This window comes from Telmatherina bonti (assembly GCF_933228915.1).
Source record: "Telmatherina bonti genome assembly, chromosome: 13".
NCBI lineage: Eukaryota > Metazoa > Chordata > Actinopteri > Atheriniformes > Telmatherinidae > Telmatherina > Telmatherina bonti.
The window spans coordinates 23,053,434-23,075,106 of NC_136611.1; the positions used below are offsets into that span (position 1 = coordinate 23,053,434).

Below are 21,673 nucleotides of genomic sequence, written 5' to 3' on the forward strand. Positions count from 1 at the left end.
GTAAACTGGATGTATTTAGAAAACATCAACCCTGGTCCTCAGGTACCGTCCCCCTGCATGTTTTAGAGGTAACCCTACTTCAACACACCCGACTCAAATGAATGGCTCATTAGCACACCTGCAAAGAACTTGACGAGCAGTTTAATTAATCTAAATCAGGTGTTCTGCAGTTGGAAGAAACAAAAACATGCAGGTCCCACAGGACCACGACTGAGAAATGCTGCTCTAGATGGTCATACACAATAAGGTTGGAAATTAGAGAGGAGAAAAAAATGTTTGTGTCTACCTTTTTACCCTTCACGTGCCTGTCTGCTTGACTTTAACAACTCAGCTGTCGCCATCAATTAGTCCAGATGCTGGACTTTGATTGAGATTAAGTGACTAACATCAGTGCATGCTCACGAAAAAGACACTTTTCACGTCTGCCCAACAATCTGTTAAGTCAAAACACATGTGGTAAACCAAGGCAGAAAGCCTGCAAGGGGTCCTCTCTGCAATGAAAAACAGGTGCTCTATTTTTTGGCCATGTAATACCCCATTTAGCCTCTGGAGCAAAGGTTATCCAGCTAATAGCTGCCTTGTGGTGCACTGGGAAGAGCTATGCACATGGCCGGAGAAAACATCTGGGACGGATTGTACATACTTGCAACATATGCTTCAAGTTCAATTAAAATGAGGCCTTGGCACATTTATTAATCTTTTTTCCCCTCTGCTCTCTCCCTCCTCTTCCCACTCTCCCCTATAGGCCTGTGCCATAAAAGAGGCCTCCTTTGACCCGTCCCTCATACTTACTCATATTATCTAATGCTGAAGCTCACATCCAATGCAAAGACCTCATATCCAATGTGAAAGACACATTTGCTAAGCCTTGAAACTCCATTTGTTCTGCACTTAACCATGTTGGAGGAAGAGAGCAGAAGGAAGAGACTGAATATCAGAAAGAGAGAAAGACAGAAAGAAAGAAAAAGAAAAATTCAGGGAGGAAACGATTGAGGAAAGGGTAGAAGGAGAGTGGGAGTGGAGAGAGATATGAGCGCAGAGAAAAGAAAAATGCCCCCTTTCAACCTCCCTACAGCTTAAATGAAATGCTAACAGTTGAGGGGAGCGATAGATCAAAATGTATGAAGCCAGAGTTGGTAAATTGTAGTCTTTGTGGCAGCTGTGCTATCCAGCATCCCAGCCCTGTGTGAACAGAGAGCAAGGCCTTCTTATTTGGAATAATCAGTTTGGCTCCAAATCTGACTGAGGCCACACAAGCTGCCTCCGCAGCTCATTTCAATATGAAAGTCTAAAATGTATTTCATATAATCTGCAGCTTTTCAAATGCCTGTATTTGTATTTTTTCCCTGAGAGGAGGTAGGAAAGCCATGAAGGAGAACAGACGTAAGGATGGGGTAAAAAAGGTTCAAGGTTGTCTGGTGAATATCTTCAGTCAGTGCCCCCACCCTTCCCCGTACGCTACAGCCTTGGAACTTCACAGCTATGAAACTTTGCTTCTGCATCACTGTGGGAGAGGATGTAATGCTTGCATATCTTTGTGTGTTCATCACCAAACTAGCTGCCAGGCTGACTGATTGCTTGACTGGCTGACTTACTTGTGGAATGACTATGTGACCATCTGCACTATAAATGTGTTTACATTTTATGTGAGTATATACAGAATCCCTGGCATTAAATCCAGAGTTTTCCTCCATTCTGCTAACTTTTACATAACTAGATCGTGTTTCTAAAGAATCAAATACTAGTTCAAGTCATGCTAGTGTCTGGACTATACAATGTTTCCTCTGCAAAAGACTTCAACTACATCTAAAGATGTAATGTTGTCCATCTTTCACACTACCACACACCACCAGACTCATCAAGCTAAAGTATCAACACAGAAAATTGCTTTTATTTAAAAAGAGATTTCAGAAAAAAAAAAAAAAAAAACCTCAATAGCATGAATAAAGAGCTACATCATTTAAATCATTGCTCCCAAGTGCAGCATTGACAAAGTACTGTACCCTAACCAGTGGCATTTGTTTCAGTAGCTGTTCTTACAGTGTAAATGAGCGGAGGCAGTAAAGCAGCCACCTGTTGTTACCTGATAGTGTCTGGACAAGCCCAGATGCTGTTTTACTGGGACATAAAGAAGCAGTGAATGGACCTAAATAGCTAACTAAGCACTTTATATGGGTGCATGTTCCCAGGAAGAAAGGTGTGAAGCACAATGTTAGTAATGCAAGTCCAACACAGCGGCACATGAAGGGAAATATCAGGATAGTGCGCCAATTGCATTAAAAGACCAAAATAAAACAAACTTGAAGGTGGAAAGGTGAGGAATGTGCTATGTATATACCTACAGAGAAAACTTTTAAAAAGGTTAAAAGGTTGTACAATCTGTGAACATGTGTTTGTGCCTCAGGCGGTGAGAATAACTGAACAGGGGAGGAGATGGGAGGGAAAGATGGAGTCATTTTGTTAGTCTGTTTGTGTTTCCGGTCTGTGAAGCAGTGTCAACCCCTCCTGAGGCGATGTGTGTTTGTGTGCGTGTATGTGTGTGTGTGTGTATCCCAGACATGAGACATAATTACCTTGTCATCTTTGTCAAAATCCTCATCCTCATCCTCCAGCAGGTCCTCCACTGCTTGCTGACAGTTCCGAGGAAAGAGACAAGTGACAAAGAGACATAGAAACATTTAAGCATTAGATAAATATTAGATAACACAGGGTTAAATCTTCAGAACAACCAAAGAGGCACATTAAAGCTGATTGGTTATGCTTATGTCAGACTGGAGTTTGTTAATGAGTATGGGGAGCATGCAGATAGCACAACTATTGGATTTCTGAGTGCTAATGTGTCATAAGCTTCAGAATGTTTCTGAAGTAGAATTTAATTTTAGAAACACTCTGTTGTTTAAATGTGTTGACACTTCTGGAAGTGTAAGCAAATGCTCTGGCTTTGAATCTGCATGGGCTGAGGATTAGAGCCTATTCATCCACTCAAATCGCATTGCACAAAAACATTCAGCTCATTCACCACTCAGAGGGACAAGACACCAGCATCTTCTGATTCTCCTCGGTCTCTTCTGACCTCCCTAACCTTTGAACTTGCCTATAACCTCTACCTCCAGTTTCTATATATTCACCTACAGTATCTATCATACATGCTCCCACAGAATGATACTGCATGAGGAAAAGAAGAAAGCCTTAAGCTCAGAGAGAAAGTCACAAAGAATGGCAACTATTTGCCTCAGTGGTGCACGACCGATGAAACTAGAGCTGGTGTTACTCTGAAGCCCCAAGACGCCATAAGACATACTGTACAACAAGAAGAAAAATGACTTGCCTTGCAACACAGCCATGTGCTCACATTTAGAACAACAAACGTCATGCAGCACAACAGTGGAGCTTGCAAGTTCATGGTTTTCATATTTAGTTGCATAACATTTATATGCATCTGCATTCAAAAAACAAAATGCAAATCACCAATTCAAAACTATCTGTATGGGAAAAACATGTCAACAGACAATTATAGGTATGAGAAGAATGCTGAGCAAACAGTTTGGTTCATTGTGTTCAATGACCATATGAAACCTTCAAATTTCAGTTATATAGTCAAAAGTCAACATCAGAGGTTACGACTGCTTATTTCCACCCTATCTCTGTCAATCACACTTCACAACTACAAGGTCATATTTCTGTTCCCAATTTACATAAATAAACACCAATATAATAAGCCCTACAGCTGTCGACCTCAGAATTCATCAGCTCTCATTGTTACACTGAGTTACCAGCCCCAACCCCCCTATAAACCTTCATCGAGCCCTGACTTCACCACAACCCCCTTGCCACCTCCAGAATAACATTAACTAGTTTGGAGACATCCAAAAATCATTACTTAACAAGACAATGGCTTTTGTCCTTTTTTGTTTTTCATTGGAATAAGGGGGAAACTATGTGGCGGCTGACATAAGCCTCTTATGTAAATGCAGCTTCCCACACAAACAAAGAGGAGTTCAGAACGGCAGAGTTGAGAGGGGCGAATCAATAGTGTGTGTTCGTGTGTGTGTGTGTGTTCTATCAATAGCTCAGAATCACTTGGGTAAAGTGTTGTGCATGTATACACAGAACTGAATATTTTAACTGACTGTAGAGCAACTGGTTATTCCCAGTTTGCTGCGACTCCATCACTGTCTAGACAAAGAAGCCTGACTTTTTACAATTGACAACATCCTTATTGATACAGGATAAATCTAACAGCACATTATATAAACAGCAGAGACAGAATTCTTCTACTCAGCAAATACATACAATGTTTACATGATATTGTAAAAGGAAAGCCTTCTGGCATCTCTAAACAAATGAAATATAACCGTTTAAAAAGACATCATGGTTCCTCTCAAATCCTTTCACCCATGCCAAGATATAAACATAATGGAATCCTCCACACAGAGGCTTTACTGGGGCACGCCTGGCACATGCTCGAAACTTTAAACAAAGGAATGAGCATGAGCTAGCTGGAGAAGCATGACCTACAGAGACAGAGAAAATGATAGTCGTTTGTCTCTCTCTGCTCTCTGCTCTGCTCACTCCCTTCTCTTGCCTCTGGTTACATAGAGAAGTCATGTTTCCTGCAATGAGACACAGTGTAAAATTAATAAATAACACGACATGGAACATGTCATCTGCCCTGAAGATTGCCACGGCTAAATGCGTGCACTGAAGCTACTGTCTCAGTAAGGGAGGATATAAATTACCTCAGCGCAGCCGATGAATTTCAAACATCTCCCTTTCCCTCGCTGTATCCCTCTACCTCTTCATCTGTTTGCCTCATTCTTTCCTCTCTGTAAGACCTGTTTGGTGTGTGATATCATTTGTCTGCTTATCCCCCCCATTATCATGTTTGAATAACTATCATTACAGCAGGGACGCATCAAAGCCTTGCTGTCGACAGGATCGCGTTGGGCTCACACTGCCTGCAGAGATGCTCCAGTCAATTCAGGCTATACTGAGGTGAGGATTAACATATTCAGACCTACTCAAATGATACAGGGATGATGCAGGTTATTCTTATAGATTACACTGTGCATCATAAATGCATACAGTAGATTTTGACACCAAGTACAAAGAAGGTAAGTAAACACAATAACATTGAGAATTCTAATGGTTGCTAAAGTAAGCAATGTACCCGTTTGGCCTCGGCTTAAGTCTAAAAACTGATCTGCATAAACTACTGTATATATCTGATGCGTTCAGGTCCCATCAAGTGCTCTTCCTCGCGACCAAGATTTGTCCTTCTTTGTTGTACTCTCCATACAAATAAATTTAGCTGCATGTAACAAACTGAAAAAGTCTGCTATTCTACAGTTTTCTGAGTTTTTTTTTTTTTTTTTTTAAATAATATATGACTAATATATAAGAAAACTACAGCCAAATAAAATCACACAAATGTCATGGTCTCAATCTGATTTACTTGGTACTTGATAGATTTTGTCATCAGAACTCAAGCTCCCTGGTATGTTTGGGAAACTTCATGTTATTACTGGCTGGTATTCACTGGTGCAGGACTGGATCCTTATGGTTCCTGTTTGCTTTGTGGCAGCTGAAGTTCAGGGTGCTTAGTCAAATTTCCCTGGGCTGAGTTTGAAAAAGGATTAGATGTATTAGAGGTCACAAATCCCAACTACTAGGAAAAGTAAATTTGTCAAAAACTGCCTATCAAGAAGCTTCTTGTGAGCCACAGTGCAACAGCACCCCTAGTGTGTTTTCAAGGACACAAAGCATGCTTTCAAGGAGTCATGACTATGATTTTCACATTGGTGGAGACGTGGCTCTACAATATTAGTGTAAATGTGATCGTAAGTACAACTATAACCTCTAACTTATTTGACTTCAGAAACTATCTGTATGGTATCATGAGTGTGCCATCTCCTGTTGTCATTTTAGTCAAGTTGAATCCTACTTTTCCCCTGACTAAATAAACTCGCTTTGAAGAAACTTTAAAGCATTTTTGTATATCATTGTATTTTATTATGATTTGTGGTATCAAGACCAAATTAACTTGAAAATATAGAATATTTTAAGTAAAAAAAAAAAAAATCTCAAAAAGTTTATTACTATAATGAACTTTTTCTGGATAAATTTACCTGTAACTACACGATGAGGATATATAGATTGCAGGAGGATTAAAACAACTTTATATAAAGGAAAAAAAACTATTTTTCTTTCAGAAGACTGATTTTTCCAGAGCAAAACTGAATGAAACCTTTTCGGATCAATTACCTAAGAGCAGACAACCACTCCAGAGAGGGGAGGTAAAATTCTACAACCTGAACAAGTAGCCACAACATTCTCACCCTTCCTCTGAAACATCTCAACTCGTCCCTCTCTTCTCTGGCCGGACTAAGTTGCACCATTTCCCCGCCTCACTTTCCCAATGACAGCCGCAGGGGGAATTGACGCCAAGGCAGACATCCAGGTGAACATGAAGATATACTTTTTCCTTCTATTTTCTCCTTTTCCTCTATCCTCCCCCCCACCCCCCGTCCTCCTGCTGTTTTTCCTCTTTGATACGTGAGGGGGTTTTAACCTCTCCAGCTGCTGAGGTTTGGCAGAGTGGCTGGCTGGGGGGATCTCAAGGCCCTACTTGGTATGCACTGTCCATGAGTGTGTATGTGCACTGCCTGTACCACAGTTTCTGCAGGCTGGGGGAGAACTGTGTGTCTGATAAGGCTGAGCCAGGCTGACCCACACAGGCCCTTCACAAGCTGTCAGAGCCATGGCCCTCAGAGGGGGGCCCTTCCATCTGCACTGCCCGAGCCAGGACTCACCCAGTAGGGGGCTGGATAGAGTTGAGGCTGGGGTGCTACCAGAGCCGGAGCCTGATGGTAGGAGGTGAGAAAAGCAGCTTTATAGTCATGTAACGATCACAAAATAATGTTTCCAGATACTTATTCTAACATTTCTCACTCCTTAGTGAAGATAAATGTTTAGAAAGAGTTTAGAGAGCTACTTAGATAAACTCTCAATTCTAAAAGCCTTCTCTACACAGATAAGTGTTACTAAACATAATAGGATACTTGTCCAACCCAGTCGGGTGATAATGTCTTGTCTTATTCAGTTGTAAAATAAAAAAAGAATACTAGAGATGGTTGTATACTTGATGTTGAATCTGTTCCTTATTCCATACAATCTGTAGAACCTCTGCTCGAGGTTTCCTCTGAAACTCTCAGAAACAGCCACGGTGGGTGTACCTTATAGACAAAACAACAACATGCACCAAGGCAGAAACCCTGAACTGCTGACGTTGTTCGCAAAGAGCACAGACATTTACAAAGGTTCAGTGTGATGAAGGGAGTTAGACAAAGAGAAGGGGGAGGCAACATGATGAAAAGGGAGACTGGAAGAATTCTGCAGCGTCGTCCCTGATGCTCCCGTCCCGCTTCAAACTATGCCCGTTGCCTGTCTTTCTGCCTGCCAGCCTGCCATCCTATCTGCCAGTTTAGCAGAGACGGAGAGGCAACGAGAGGAGCAGAGACGAGCGGTGCTGATGCCGGGGCGGCACGAGGGAAATCAGCGGGGCACAGGCGCTCACAGTTAAAAGTGACATGACCTTTTGATTTTGTCACCTGTCACCAACTGCCATGTCTGACTCCGCACTGAGGAGTGCCTGCCATCCACCGCTGCTTTCCTCTGCCTCTGTCTTTCCGTCGCTCAGTCTCTCAGAATACCTCTCTGTCTTTTTCCGTCTCTCCTGCTCCCACTCCATCTCCTTTTCCTCATTCTCCTTGTCTTTTCAGAGTTGCATTCTTAAGGGGGAAAAGTGGAGGTGTGACTTTTTGGAGGAGAGGAGGTATAATAGGCAGCGTTACTTCTTTTTCTTCCAGCTTTCCTGATATTTACTCTTCTCTACCTGTGTTTTGCACGGCTTTTAATGAGGGCAGATGTCAACACTCAGTGTGCTCAGAGATATAGGAATGGTTTCAGAGATGCAAAATTGAGAGAAAATAGCAGGAATAAAAATGCCAATTAATTCTTACTCTAAAATAAAATGGTCAAATTAAATCAGACAAAACTACTGTCTCAGAAATAAAAAAGATTATACTTATCCTAATAGACAACATATTACATCCAGAAGGATCTCTTCATACTCAATACAGTACACATTAAACCAACGTAGTAATGGTTGTTATTGTAAGAAAATTAGAGTCAATTACTATTATTTTTATGGACAACTAAGCTCTAGCAGGAAGATTTACCCCTATTTGTATTTATGAAAATACTAATACTGATTATGTAGAGTGGGTTGAAAGCAGTCAGCTTTTTCTTGTCACTAGAGACACATTTCTGAGTGTGAAGTATCTCCAGGCCATTAAGGTCTTCTCTTCCGTAATGGGTTGGCGGATCCATTGGGTGAATCAATGTAATGGTCTGAAGCACGGGATAAAGAGGATGGTCCTCCAGTGTGACGAGGCCTAATTGCCCGTCATCCTGTGGTAGAAAGAGACATCACCGTGTTCCATATGTACCTTGTGCAACAGCCTGCACAGAAGTAACACCTCTATAACATCTGGTAAGGGCTTTTCTGGGCCAAGAGACCAGCGTGAACGTATATCTGTTGGGATGTGTCCCTGCTTTTTAATCTCAGCTCTCATTGAATACACTCATTAACACACTGCTATGAAAAGATGCATGTATGCATGCATCTTGCAGCCTTCCTCTTCCTCCAGTCGACCGGCCTGTGCTCTAGTTCACATAGCTCTGCCGGCTGCCGGGTTCATATGAAAGAGGTCTGGGATTGATCCATAAGCTGCATATAAAAGATGGACACAGCCTCCAGGTCTTAACAGAAGCAAACGTATGCACCTCAATCCAGTATTATATCTCTCAATTTTTACTTCAGTAAACATTTTATATAAAGTTTACAGTCATATTTGCAAGTTTCACTTTTGTAATCTAGTGATAATTTTATACATTTTACTTTTTATTTAAACAGACAAAGTTTTTGTAGCTTTAAAAATTATTGACATGATCGTAGCATATGAGTGAGCACAGTTTGTAGTTTTCACACAGATCTACTGCTATTTTGTGACATCAATTTTCAAAAGAGGTATGGCCACAGCCAAAACATAAAACTCTTCAAAACAAACATCTACAAACCAATGACAGGTTGTCATGGCTTTATAAACATACCCATTACAAAATATAGATCCATTTTGTTTCTACAAGATAGAGAAGAACTAGATACACTTTTTTTTTTTTTTTAACCTTTTGCATTAGATGACCTCCAAAAAAATTTTTTTTAAACACTCCCCTCCTTGTATACTTTGAGGTATTTTAAGAAATGCCCATAAGAAACCTGCTAATCTCTGTATAGGTGTTAGGGACCTCTAATTGAAACAGGATTTGAAATGGTCATTACAATAAAATCTATTGAAATGTAATTATTACTGAATTCCAGAGAAGAGATCTTGTATTGTAAAATAAAATAAGACAAAACAAAATTAAGTTAAAAAAATATAAATAAATGAATAAAACTTACTCAACAAGAGATTTCACACAAATGTGGATAGATGAGATTTTTCTTAAATACACAATCAGCATAAAAAGTCTTCTAGTTTGTTTCAGTGAACATGTCCCAGTATGACACAGGTCAGCTAACGGTGTTAAAGAGTCAGCATTCCTGGGTCAGAGTGCAACATGATAAGAGAAGAGGTCGGGCACCCTGCTGCTGCAATGCCTCCTTTAATCGCTGTTCTAAGGACGCTCTGACTGCTTAGCAGGTATTGGTCAAGGTTGGGGCTAGGGTAAGGAGCACCGATCCAGGATATGTTTGCAAAGCAGCATGTAACCACACAACAGTCAGTGACCCTGAGTGGTGAATTACTGCGTGTAGAGAACACTGTGTTTGTTTACTTGCTATAGACAGAGCCATGGACTGTGGTTGCGTTGTAAAACCGGAGAAGGGTCTGCACATTGAACCCATCAGATGAATCAAGGCCAGTTCATTAGGAAGTCTGTACTCAAGTGTATGCTTTCCTTTTTTTTTTCATTTTCTCTCATCCCCCCCACCTCTCCCTCTCACCCTTCAGAGTGAGTTCAGTAGAGATTCTTTTGGCATTACCCTCACCCTAGACTGCTGGAAAACCGCAGCGCTCCGGATGCTGACCCTTGCTCAGCTCAGCACAATGCTTTAATTTGGTGTGTTGTTTAAAGTAATTAGAAAGCTTTTCCCCCCTGTTTTCTTTTCTATTCTTCTCAGTGCTCTGCCAAGTCAAGAGGGAAACAGTGATTCGACCATGACTTCAGCTTGATAACAACTCGGCAGAGGAATCCAGAGGACCAGGAGAGGAAGCAAAGACTAAAGATACTATATATTCTGAATGTGCCCAGTCCTCCACCCCTCTGCACCGGCACAGATTGGGAAACTGAAAACAAACAGGGACAGGACTCTAGGGATAGTCTGTCTGAGCATGTGAGTTTAAGTGTAGTATGTGCGTATATAGCATCTGCAAATACAAAAGCCTTCAAAATAATGGATGCATACAAAACATTTTACTTTTACTGCGTGCAAAAGTTTTATTTTACGCTAGATAGTAGTATTGTGATCAAAAGAGGCAGAGAATTGATAATGGAGCAAGTAGATATAGGTTATCACATTCGCCAATTCTGAGGCAGCGAGACGGCAACGGCGAGAAACGAGAGACAATGACAGTCAGGAAGATTTCTTTGTGTGCTCCATGCTGCTCGGTACTGTTAAACACATTGGTCGCAGTGGCAAGAAAAGAGGTATTAAACATGTACATATTAGTCAATTAACCTTACTATCATCTATAATGTTACAAAGAATTTCTGCAGTTTGTACATTGCAGGCTCAGATACAGACATTGTGACAAGGATACAGACAACTTGAAGAGTGTTGCACAATAGTCCGTATTTATTAATAATGGATAGGTCTCTACAGTCACTAATAGGACATAATTACTTAATGTTGTCCCAATATCTTTTACTGAGTGCTTTTCCTCTGACTGTATCAGAAACAGCTTCTCCATATATCCTCCCTCTGAGGAAGCACCGGCACCAACAATCCAACACACATATCAGCACTTCCAAACTGCGAGAAGCACACATAACACTCACTTAAAGCCATGCTAAAAGACTATTTGAATTAGAAAAAAGGAAACATTTCTTAGAAAGAAGATTTGCAGTAGTGCTCTTATAGCTAAAACATGCATGGCCTTGATGATCTATTAAGCCTTTTGTCAGATGAGGGCACAGAAAGACCCCTGAATTCAACCAAAAGCACTTCAAACTACACTATGAAGATGGATATTTTGTCAAAATATTCAAAGGCAAAGCAGCACTGCAGTGCTTAAACTATAACTGGGCACATAAATCCAGAGCACAAGAAACTGAATGAAAATGAACAAGTATAAATAGCAGTGGTAATATCCGGGAGCAGATACTTCATATATTTCCTTTCAACAGAGAAACACCACTCTCCATGAAGTAGGTGGGAAAGGTCGTTTAATATGACACAAATGCTACATTACCATCACAACTAAACTCTGTTGCCTTATTTCCCTTATTTCAAGTGCACAGTAAAGGAATATGATTAGATCTAAATGAATATAAGCAGCAGGCAGTGGTACAACACCATGGTGCTGGGTTTTGTCTTCAGACAGGTGTGATTATTTTAATCTCATCGTCAAGCAATGTCGCCATCTACAGGCGAAGAAAAAGCACCCTATCAACTCAAGTATGTGGCGTTAAAAAACTGTAAACTCACTTGGAAACCATTAATTCTTGACTTGATTTTAAATCTTATAATTCTTATATGAACCAAAAAGCTCTGTGTTATGTATTCTTATCTCTCTCATTTTTCTTCTTCTAATGCCTCTTTTTAGATGAACAAATATGGTAAGAGAGGCTTATAGACAGAGACGATTAACTCTGAGGACTTACTAGATCTGTGCTGTATGTCATGTACAGTTCACATCTAATTCCATTTTTCTATATAACATTACAATGACCGACAGCTATTAGATTTGGTTTAGAATAATGACAAAATTTAATACGGCTTCCAAATCCAATCTAACCCAAAGAATCCTTATGAAGAGATAAATATACATATAGAAGGCGAGAGGCTGCAAGAAAATCTCAAGTCTGTTAACGGGTTATTTCCGACTGAGTCTTGGAAGAAGGCACTTATTAAAATTAATCACTTCATTGTTCACGCTCACTCCATAGTCCAGCTCTCTCACTCGTTTTCACTCTCTACTCTCCAAATGTGCCTGGCCATGATTAAAACATGTCTGTTTCTCCATGACATTGCTTTGACATCATTTAATTGGTATAGAGATAAAAATAAATGAATTAAATAAATATACTACCAGGTAAGTGGCGTAACATAGCTCAAGGTGACAGCCTATTATTTCTCCCCTCTCTTTGCCTCAAAGAAGGCAAAGTGAGAAATGTGAGATGCATTGAGAGTGCAGCTCCTCGTGTGGCAGATGGAGCTTTTTCTTTCTCTCTTTTTTTTTCTTTAAAATCGGCAAAGAGATTTTTCTAAAATTAAATTCCAATTCTGCTCTAACTTTGCGAGAACAGTTTAATCAAAGGGCTTCTTCTAAAATTTCCTCACAAAAGTTTGTTGCCTTATCACTCAGCTGTACATCAACATTCGTTATCATTCGTTAAATTTTCCATGCTGTAAATTTGTATAAATTCCACAAATGTATGTATGAACGTACAATGAAAGGAGATTATAAACTCATAATGCAATGGCTTGATGTAAAAAAACAGTTTTTTTTAAAAATCCTGCACATTGTGTGTTGAAATTGGCTGCAGAGTGAGATGAAAAAAAAGGCGGAGTGACACCAAGAAGGACTCGGGTTACTCACCACATCTTGTCTCGTATCCTTCCCCGACGCTATAAGAATATAGTTCCAGGCCAACGGCAGCAGCAAAGCCAGAGGAATCATATAAAGTTCAAAATTCCAAACAACGATGATAAAAATCTGTTGGGAGAATAGGGGAAAAAAAAAAAAAAAAACATTCAGGAAACATCAGTGCGGGTTAACAGCGGACACATTCAGGACCTCTTACTTGTGCTTATGTGGAGAGTATAAGATGACCACATATGCATTTGGAGACACATTCATATGCAGTATCATAAACTCTTTTGAGCAAAGTGTAGAAATAATGCACTAATTTAACAAAAGGTACTGATGTCGGCGAGCTGAGGTTCAACACCCTGACCCTCAAAAGGTTTATGGGTCTAGAGCCGAGGACGAAGATGGCGAGGAAGATGCGTATGAGCTGTCAAAGCCTCTTTCCTCCATGCCAATCATCTCAGAGTCTGAGGTCATGTACCATTTCAGACACAGCACCTCAGAGTTGACCCTTCTCTGCTCAAGCCCAAACTCCAGCTTATGACCTCACACACCCCACAACCTGTGTCCCTAACCCTGTCACTCCAAACCCCAATACCCTCTTCTCCTACACCAAAAGACTTGCATGCCCCATCTCTAACCTCCTCTGCACCCATCTGCCAAAACTATAACCTCTGTACGTCCCCTCTCATTACAAAACAAGAAAAGTACCATCTGAAAATTAACCTTTCCTAAAACCCTGGATTCTAGATTTGGCAGGACTCTTTAGCCTCCAACAACAGATCATTGAGGTGGATGTGGGAAGATATCTGTGGGAAAGAAAACTTGCTAATGATGGAGGCTTGCTATTTTCAAGCATTATCGTGCCGATTGTAAGTTTTGAAAATTGAGTCAATAGTAAAAAAATTTGAGATGGGGTTTTGTGTGTGGGAGTAACATCTGTCAGAGGCAAACACTAAAACCAGAATATTTATCCTTTCTCATAATATATTTAAGCATTCAGAGATTTTTCATGACTGATAAAACCTCAGCAGCAATTATAACAAACGCTGAAAATGCAAACCATGTCTAATAGTTAATGTCCTCTAGCCAAACAAATTTATCAAATTCAAGAACAGGAAATCCATTATTTCAAAGACTAGCAAGGGAGATTTGTAATTAAATACTCTCCGTCTGGAAACACATTCCTATTTAACAATGAGTTTTGATTGTAAACTTTTAAGAGTGGTCAAATTGAGGCGATTACTGTATAAAACAGATTTATTGGTTTGTGTACCAATTATGATCTATCCTGTTTGAGCAAACAGCACTGACAAAAGAGAGGAAGCTTAATAATGAACAATCAAATTGTTTATTTCTAAATGTGCATGTTTGTGTGTGCGTGTGTGTAAGAGAAACAGACAAAGACGAACGTCGAGCTCCTCATTGTGCTCGCAGTATCGGGTTGATATGAATATGAGGTTCAACAGCCTCTTCACAGAATGTATGCAGGTCTGCCGATCGTAGAGTGAAGTCAGTTGGACACCGAATAGCGTCAGCATACATGAACACACACACACACACTTATGCATTGTGGACAAAAATTTCCATCTGAGTCACTGTAACAATTTTGCTCACAGAAAAGTTTGGCTCAAATGTAAACTAAAATTACAGATACTGAATATTTAAGGATAAAACTGATACGCTACTAATGTATTTTACAAGCACAAAGCTCAAAACTACAATTCTTCTTCACTTTAATTCTAAAATTATCCATCTGTCAACAAATTATTCTAATTTACAAACATGTAGTTCTTCCAAAGCTGCACACTAAACACTGCAATAATCTCTGACTAAACAATGTGCAGTGAAGGTGCAGAAACTTGACTTTAGTTGAACAAAATGAGCTCACTTCTTTTAAACCTATTCTGGTAGACTCTATAAATAACTGCACACTTGCAAATATCTTCATGCAGATACACATAAGCTTCTTTCAAACACTCTGCTATAAATATATCTTACAGTAGGCACATATTCCTCTATAAATATAACATCCGTTTTTTTAATTGCTCGTGTTTTTATCACACAGAAGGAAAATGAAGTTTTCTTCACTGTCTCGATTATTGTAAACTCCAAAATTTACATTTATTCTTATCTTTTAAAAAAAAAATCTTTCTTCTTATTTACCAGAGGTTGACCACCCCTCCCCTCTTTCTTTATTTGGTTAAAATACCTGAAGGCAAACTTTTGACTGACAGCTAGAGAAACTGGACACCCGGGCTCAGCGGTGGCCGTTCCCTGGTCTATGTGCCCACCGGCTGGACAGTGGAGCACTGCAGTACCTGGACCTTTCCACCAGGACTACGCTATCGCTGCCACCCCCTGTTGCTTGTTACAGAAGATAGAAGGCTCGTCGCCTGGGGAGATGGGAGTGGGAAGCAGCCTGCTGTGGATGTCAGTGACCAGAGAAAGACAGCGGAAAGAAAAGAAAAGAAAAAAAAAACATACCGGATTGAAGGGAGTAGGAAGATGTTAAATGAAGCGCCAGATGCAGGCTATGGGAATCATTTATAGAGGAATCTGTGTGGTTAGAAACATACATAAAAATGTTGCATAGTGGAGATCTGAACACACACACTGCATCACTCAAATTTTTTGTTTCTTACTTTCTCTGCGTTTAGTAACCAGAACTTCAGATTTTCTTTTTGTATATGTATTTCTATATTTTTTTTTTTAAAATGTGCAAATTATCCTGTACCGTTTTGTATGTGGTAAACAAAAATAAAACCCTGCTTCTTTTTCATTGCTATAACTGGCATTAATATTTGTACATGTGTAACAGCTTTTTAGATTAAGTTTAGTTATTTTGTTACTAGCAGCTGGTTGTACTAATTTCAACAAATCAGGACTAACAAGGTGATTTATCTTTTAACTGCAAGTCTTTTTTGTCATTAAAACAGGCTCTCTTTGTTCACAGCTATTTGTTCTTCAACAATGTTTAATGTTCTGAGACATTTTAAAACAATTGTCACGTCAGAAAATAAAAGGAAACCAATGTTTTCTACTGTCAAATCTGCTACACCAGTTTTATTAATGGTAGAAGTCTCATTGGTTTTGGACAAATTTCACATCTAAGCACAAACTCTAATTCAACCGATTCATATGATTAAAATAGACAATTACTGAATGAACAAAGAAAAACAAATTAGCTTAGTTAATTGTATTTTAAATAAAATATCAGTACCCAAAGCCAGTATTCTTAGTCATTTTGATGTCTCTGTAGTTAGATTTCATTGCTACTGAAACTTAAAAAAAAAAAAAGAAAAAAGAAAAGAAAAAAAAAGAACATCTTCAGCTAGAAGCTTTATTAAAAATGCTAAGAATACAAATAGTCAAAATGATTTATTCACACACTTAGTATGATACTTTGAAAGTTGCATTATTTGTTTCAAAACACAGCCTGCGTCCTGACAGCTTTTTGCCGCAGCACTGTGGGAGGGTAATACTCAGTGCTTTGGCTTACATTAACCACACACCGGGCTAACTTTCCCCCTGCTCTGTCTCAGTGGAATGAAGCTGAAGTTTGGATTTCAGAGTTCCCCTTTATCTCTCTTACATCAATTTCCATGCTGGCACTAAGTGTTGCCAGACAGCAACTAGGAGTCCTGTTAAGTTCGAGCGAACAAGAGGGAGGGAGATTGTGTCCTGTGTCTGACCAGACCGGCTCATCATTCAGTGGTGCTAGACTGCCCCCTGCTGCTCAGCTACAGAACATCGCTCAATTGATGTTCATCAGAGGAAAGATCTGCTCAAATGACCTAAACTGATGTGACAAAACCAGTCATTGTGTTAAAACATAGTCAAATGAAATAGAGCATATGGTCACAGTACGACCACACACACCGGCAGCTATTAGAAGTGAGGGACCTATATGTGTAACATCCTGACAAAAAGACTAATTTTCTACAGTCTATCTTTCCTGATTATTCTCTGACTTGGTATTCTCTGTTAGTCATGCCACTCTATTTCAACTATCATTCATTTTGCAAATCAAAATGTGAGTAGTAAAATGTGAAAGTAAATCTTTCAAAGCTGTCCCTTGCTGTGGGCAAAGACGAACTCCCGACTTAAAAACTTTAAAAAGTTAGAGAGGCTGTTTGAAGAGGAGTCAAAGGAGCAATTTAAAGAGACCTGGAGTGGTTTGTACCGCTGACTGTTATGGCGTCTTGGAAGACTGTGTGTGCATCAAACCATCAGGCAGACATGTGCAAACACACACACATGCACACTCGAATAGTTGCTTCTGTACCTGTCTTTGCTTTTTTTTTTTTTCCCTTTTTTTTTTTATTTCAGCAGGGTGAATTTTTATCTAAATGCAAAGCAGGTGATAGGTGCTCCAGTTTCCTCTAGAAGTAGTTCCCTTGTCTGGGCTCTCTTCCTGATAAGAGTCCTACTTTGCCTGACATAAAAGAGCCCGGTATCATTTCCCCTGCCTCCCCAACAACCCCCAGCTCACTGCCCTCGCCCTTCCCTGAGCTCCACAAAGCTGCCTCTATTTGCTCCCAATTCAGGGCCCAATTGCAGATAAAGTTACAGCAAATTTGTTTGGAGGAAGAGCTGCTGCGGCCTGCGGTCCCTGGGGCAATAACAGCCTTGTCTTGCAGGGGCCGTGGGGAGCGCTGGCAGCAGCAAGAGAACAGAACCTAACACCGCTCAGCCCGACAATGGCCTCAACTCTCTGGTGGGCAAAGCAAAGGGAAAGGAAGGAAGAGAAAGATAAAGAATAACAGGAATGGATAGATGGATAGAAGGGAGAGACTTAGCTTGCAGGTGTGGACAACGGAAGCAGACGCTTAACCCTTAAAAAGGGAATGGAAACGTTACCCATAGACACACACACACACACTCACAAACACCACCCATCATGCAGGACAGGAGGTAACTCCAGTCTCGTCCATTGTGCCAACGCCTCAGGCAAAGCTGCCACGGTGGCTGATTCACTGTTGGGATGGGTGGGTGACAGCAGTGTGGGTGTGAGAGAGAGAGCGAGAGAGAGAGAGAGAGAGAGAGAGAAAAGCTGCATATGAGACGATGCAATCTCTGTCTTTCTTGCACATACACACAAAACACACGTCGACATACACACCAATCACAGCTGGCACTAATGGGCGATGTGTACATGTGGCTGGCATTTTAGGACTGGGCAGAAGGAGAGTAAAAGACCATGAAGAGAAATTGAGCATTTTTTGTGAAGGGAATGTGGTGTTATGACACATTATGACAACTGTGTTTTGATGCACTAGCGCGCGCGCGCACACACACACACACACACACACACACACACACACACACACACACACACACACACACAAAATCCCCTCAAATGTACAAAAACATTTAAATTTGCCCCCCTTGGGCTCGCTTAACTCTTATGAAGTGCATGCATTTGTAAGTTTAGAGGTTAAATTGCCGACAGTTCCACCTCTGTAGCTGCAGCCATGTTGGAAAGTTAAGTGTAACATCTGTCTAGAAAGACAGCCAGACAGAAATGCACATGTGTACAGACACACATGCCTATAATCACACACAGCAGTACACCTTCATGAATGCACCACCTTGGCCAGATGGCCCCCCATAAAAACCCACTTAAAGAGATGAGTGAAGTGATTAAGAGGCCTCTCAAAGTAAGGGAGAAATGAGATGAAGAAATGGAAAAGGAGGGAGGGAATACCTACGTGGAGGAGAGGCCCTAAATACTCTGATGCTTTTAGCTAAGTGCATACTCCTACGTTAGCTGACTCCCAAAAGAGTGGGAGGTGGAGGAAGGGAGGAAAGGGAGGGGGGGCAGCATGACACCTAAATTTCAGAATTTCTATAAAACCATAAAACACTTTGTCCTTGGCCTAGATACATCCTTTGTCATCATCTTAATTCTTTGAATATAAGTGAGCACAATAAGAATATGAATAGACGGAGCTGTTAATCAGAAATATGTCGTGCATTTGAAAAAGGGTGAGGGGCTTTTGCAGGGAAACCACGTGTGTTGGTGCTTATACAAAACCTAGAATATCCAAGGTTGCATCTTCTGCCACAATTTAGACCGACATTTCTGAAGTGACCTTGATTTCTGTGAATTTCTTCATGCTTTTTTTTTTCCCCCTCTGAAAGACAAGTCACAAGGACTTGTGCCAAGATCATGAGTAAATGCAAATATACGCATTCCTGGCTCGCACACAAGCAAGCTTGCACACTTGTGAAAGAGAAAATGTTAACTGATCAATACTATGTCTCTTCTGACCCATGTCTTGTGATGACACTGTGACCCGCTGTACAAACACACACATGGAGACTCTGCAGAGATTAAACTGGTGTCAGACAGCCAAATGCTGCTAATGTCTGCTGTGGAGACATTTAAGTGCTCCCATGGTAAAGGGCCGGGGCAGGGTGGGTCTACCTGTCCTGTAGCTAGTTAAGTCAGGGACACTATAGCAGACAGGATTAAATGCCTGCTCTGTCATCTTTAAGGCTGGAACCTCGAAGCAGCCACTCACTGAGCTGCAGGAGGATGTCTTTTACTGATAGCTTTGTCGTCCAATTACACTTCACCTTTTAATACCAGACACAGATGACAGGGGGGAGCAAAAGGCTGAAGAAGAGGCCAATAGGTAGGGGGAGAGAGAGTGACTGTCACTTCTACCGTTTGTAGGAATTTCTTCCAAAATGTTAACAGATAGTGGTTGCATCTTCTTGCTAGCCGAGTGTCTAGCATCTTATAAAGTAGTGCTTTCATCTGTAAAATCAGTACTCTTATCAGCAGCACCATAAAAAGTATTCTCCATTTGTGCAAATGCAAGTACAGGGAAAAAAAGTCCACCATATGAATGCGTTTGATTACTTAAATGTGCTTGAGATATCAATAGTCTCTTATGTTACAAGTGTGAAATTAGCAGTGAAGGATCTTTACTTTGTTAGCAGAAATGTCTGACTCTACTGGTTGTGTTCAACATGAACAGAGTAACCCTACGTGCGCCTCCACATACCACAAAAGCACAGATGCTCCTCTGCGGAGAATCCCATTCGAAGCAGCTGTTGATGTAGCATCCCGTGTTGATCAGGAACATGATACAGCGCCGAACTCGGTTGAAGTTGCGCAAAAGCAACTAGAAAAAAAAAAAAAGAGGGAAAGAAGTTATAGAAATGAAAGATAAAAAATGTGAAACAGCCATAAATGGGTACATAAATGGATAATAATGGATTTTTTAAAATTACTTTAGTCAAGCAAGTGAATAAATGAAAACAATTATTATTCCACTGTGAAAACTATTTACAACACTAACGTGCAGACAGATGATAGGTCTAGCCCTGACAATAACTTCTGCTGCAAAGCTTCGACAAATGACTAAAACTTAAGCTAAAAAAAAAAGATCTGCTTTCCGTGCTCGGTCATACAGAGGCTTTTACAAATAGCCCTTGTAGGGTAATCCATGCACTGACTCATCCTACTCTTTGTAAAATAAATGTAACCATTAAGTTACAGCTCAGGATTTGAAGCTTTGACCTCAATATGAATTTAACTTTACACAGTTACAGCATGCCCAATGACAATGTCAGTGTGTCTCTTTTTTTTAAAACAGTTCTATGAGGATGTGGATCAGAATAAGACAACAGTCACCACTTTAAACTAACTCAGTTTTTTCTTTCAGTCACCTTTCCCCCTTAATAAAGTTTAATATAATAATAATTTCCTACGCAACTCCTGCATTCTGCTGCTTGAGCATTCTCCAGGCATTTGGCCAAAGGGATGAGAGAGAGCTGGCTAACTTCTGTCATCCCCTTAGGTTACCAACCATTCAGGGAATAGTATAACAAGAGCAAAGAACGCAAACCACCCAATCAGGTCACCACCAGGAGAAAGTGTTCCCAAAGGACAAACAGTCTCTCCAGATCGCGGTGGGAAAAAAAAAATTCTAGGCCATCATTTACTCTGTGGAAAATTGCATTTGTTTTTAAATGTGTGTATGATACGGATGTACAATATGAGTTAACAGTACCACAATTGAGCCTGTTATATGTATCTGTGTGTGTGCATGTGGATTTGCATCCATTTATTGGTGGCTTGGCAGCTTTGATGCTAGATGAGGAAAATTTCTCCATCCCTATGTATAATTATGTGATGATTTCTGTTGCCAAACTGGGACTCAGTATAGTGTCTTGCTGGGGACACACAGACCCTGAGGACAGTAAGACTGCAAATCATCTATTTGCACACATTCTTCAGCACATGCACTTTTCACATGCTCCACTTTGCTTGGCTCATTATTGTCATTATTTCCTTGATAAGAGCATCTCATTTCTTTCTTGAATCATGTCAAACAAAGCAGTTAGGTAAAGTTTGAAAACACTTAGAGAGATGGAAAAGTAATTTATTAAGTCAAATGTCATAATTACAATTAAATGCATGAGTTTAGCAGGCAGCACACGCGGCTTTTTTTTCTTTCCTTTTCAGTGTGTGACTGCACACTAAACAGCAAGCAACAGCGGGGGACCTGCTACCGCACAAAAGACCCCTCATGGGGCAATCCCTCCAAAGCAACCAGTGACATCATCATTGCGAGACGCTGACATGGGTCATTTCTATGAGTCAGGGGTGGAACAGAGATGAAAAAAATGATTGCACTGGGGAGAAAAGCACAGAGTGGGCCAAGATAGAGAGCAGCAGAGAAGGCAGAAACAGGACAGAAGGGAATAGATTGAAGGCTGACAAAAGGGTAGTATGGAAGCTGCTGTGTGTGTTGTGCCATGTTGGGCAGGACTGTGCT

General features: G+C 40.5%; 1 protein-coding gene across 1 annotated transcript in view; it reads right to left on the reverse strand.

Annotated features, from left to right (window-relative positions):
- LOC306764706 (multiple C2 and transmembrane domain-containing protein 1-like) overlaps positions 1 to 21,673 on the reverse strand; it is a 144,324-nt gene that overhangs the window by 24,277 nt on the left and 98,374 nt on the right. The window contains exons 15-17 of the mRNA XM_079251921.1: positions 19,895 to 20,014; positions 12,885 to 13,001; positions 2,574 to 2,630 (exon numbers count right to left, since the gene is read on the reverse strand). Of these exons, the coding sequence (XP_079108047.1) occupies positions 2,574 to 2,630; positions 12,885 to 13,001; positions 19,895 to 20,014 (294 nt within the window). The remainder of the gene's footprint in view (positions 1 to 2,573; positions 2,631 to 12,884; positions 13,002 to 19,894; positions 20,015 to 21,673) is intronic.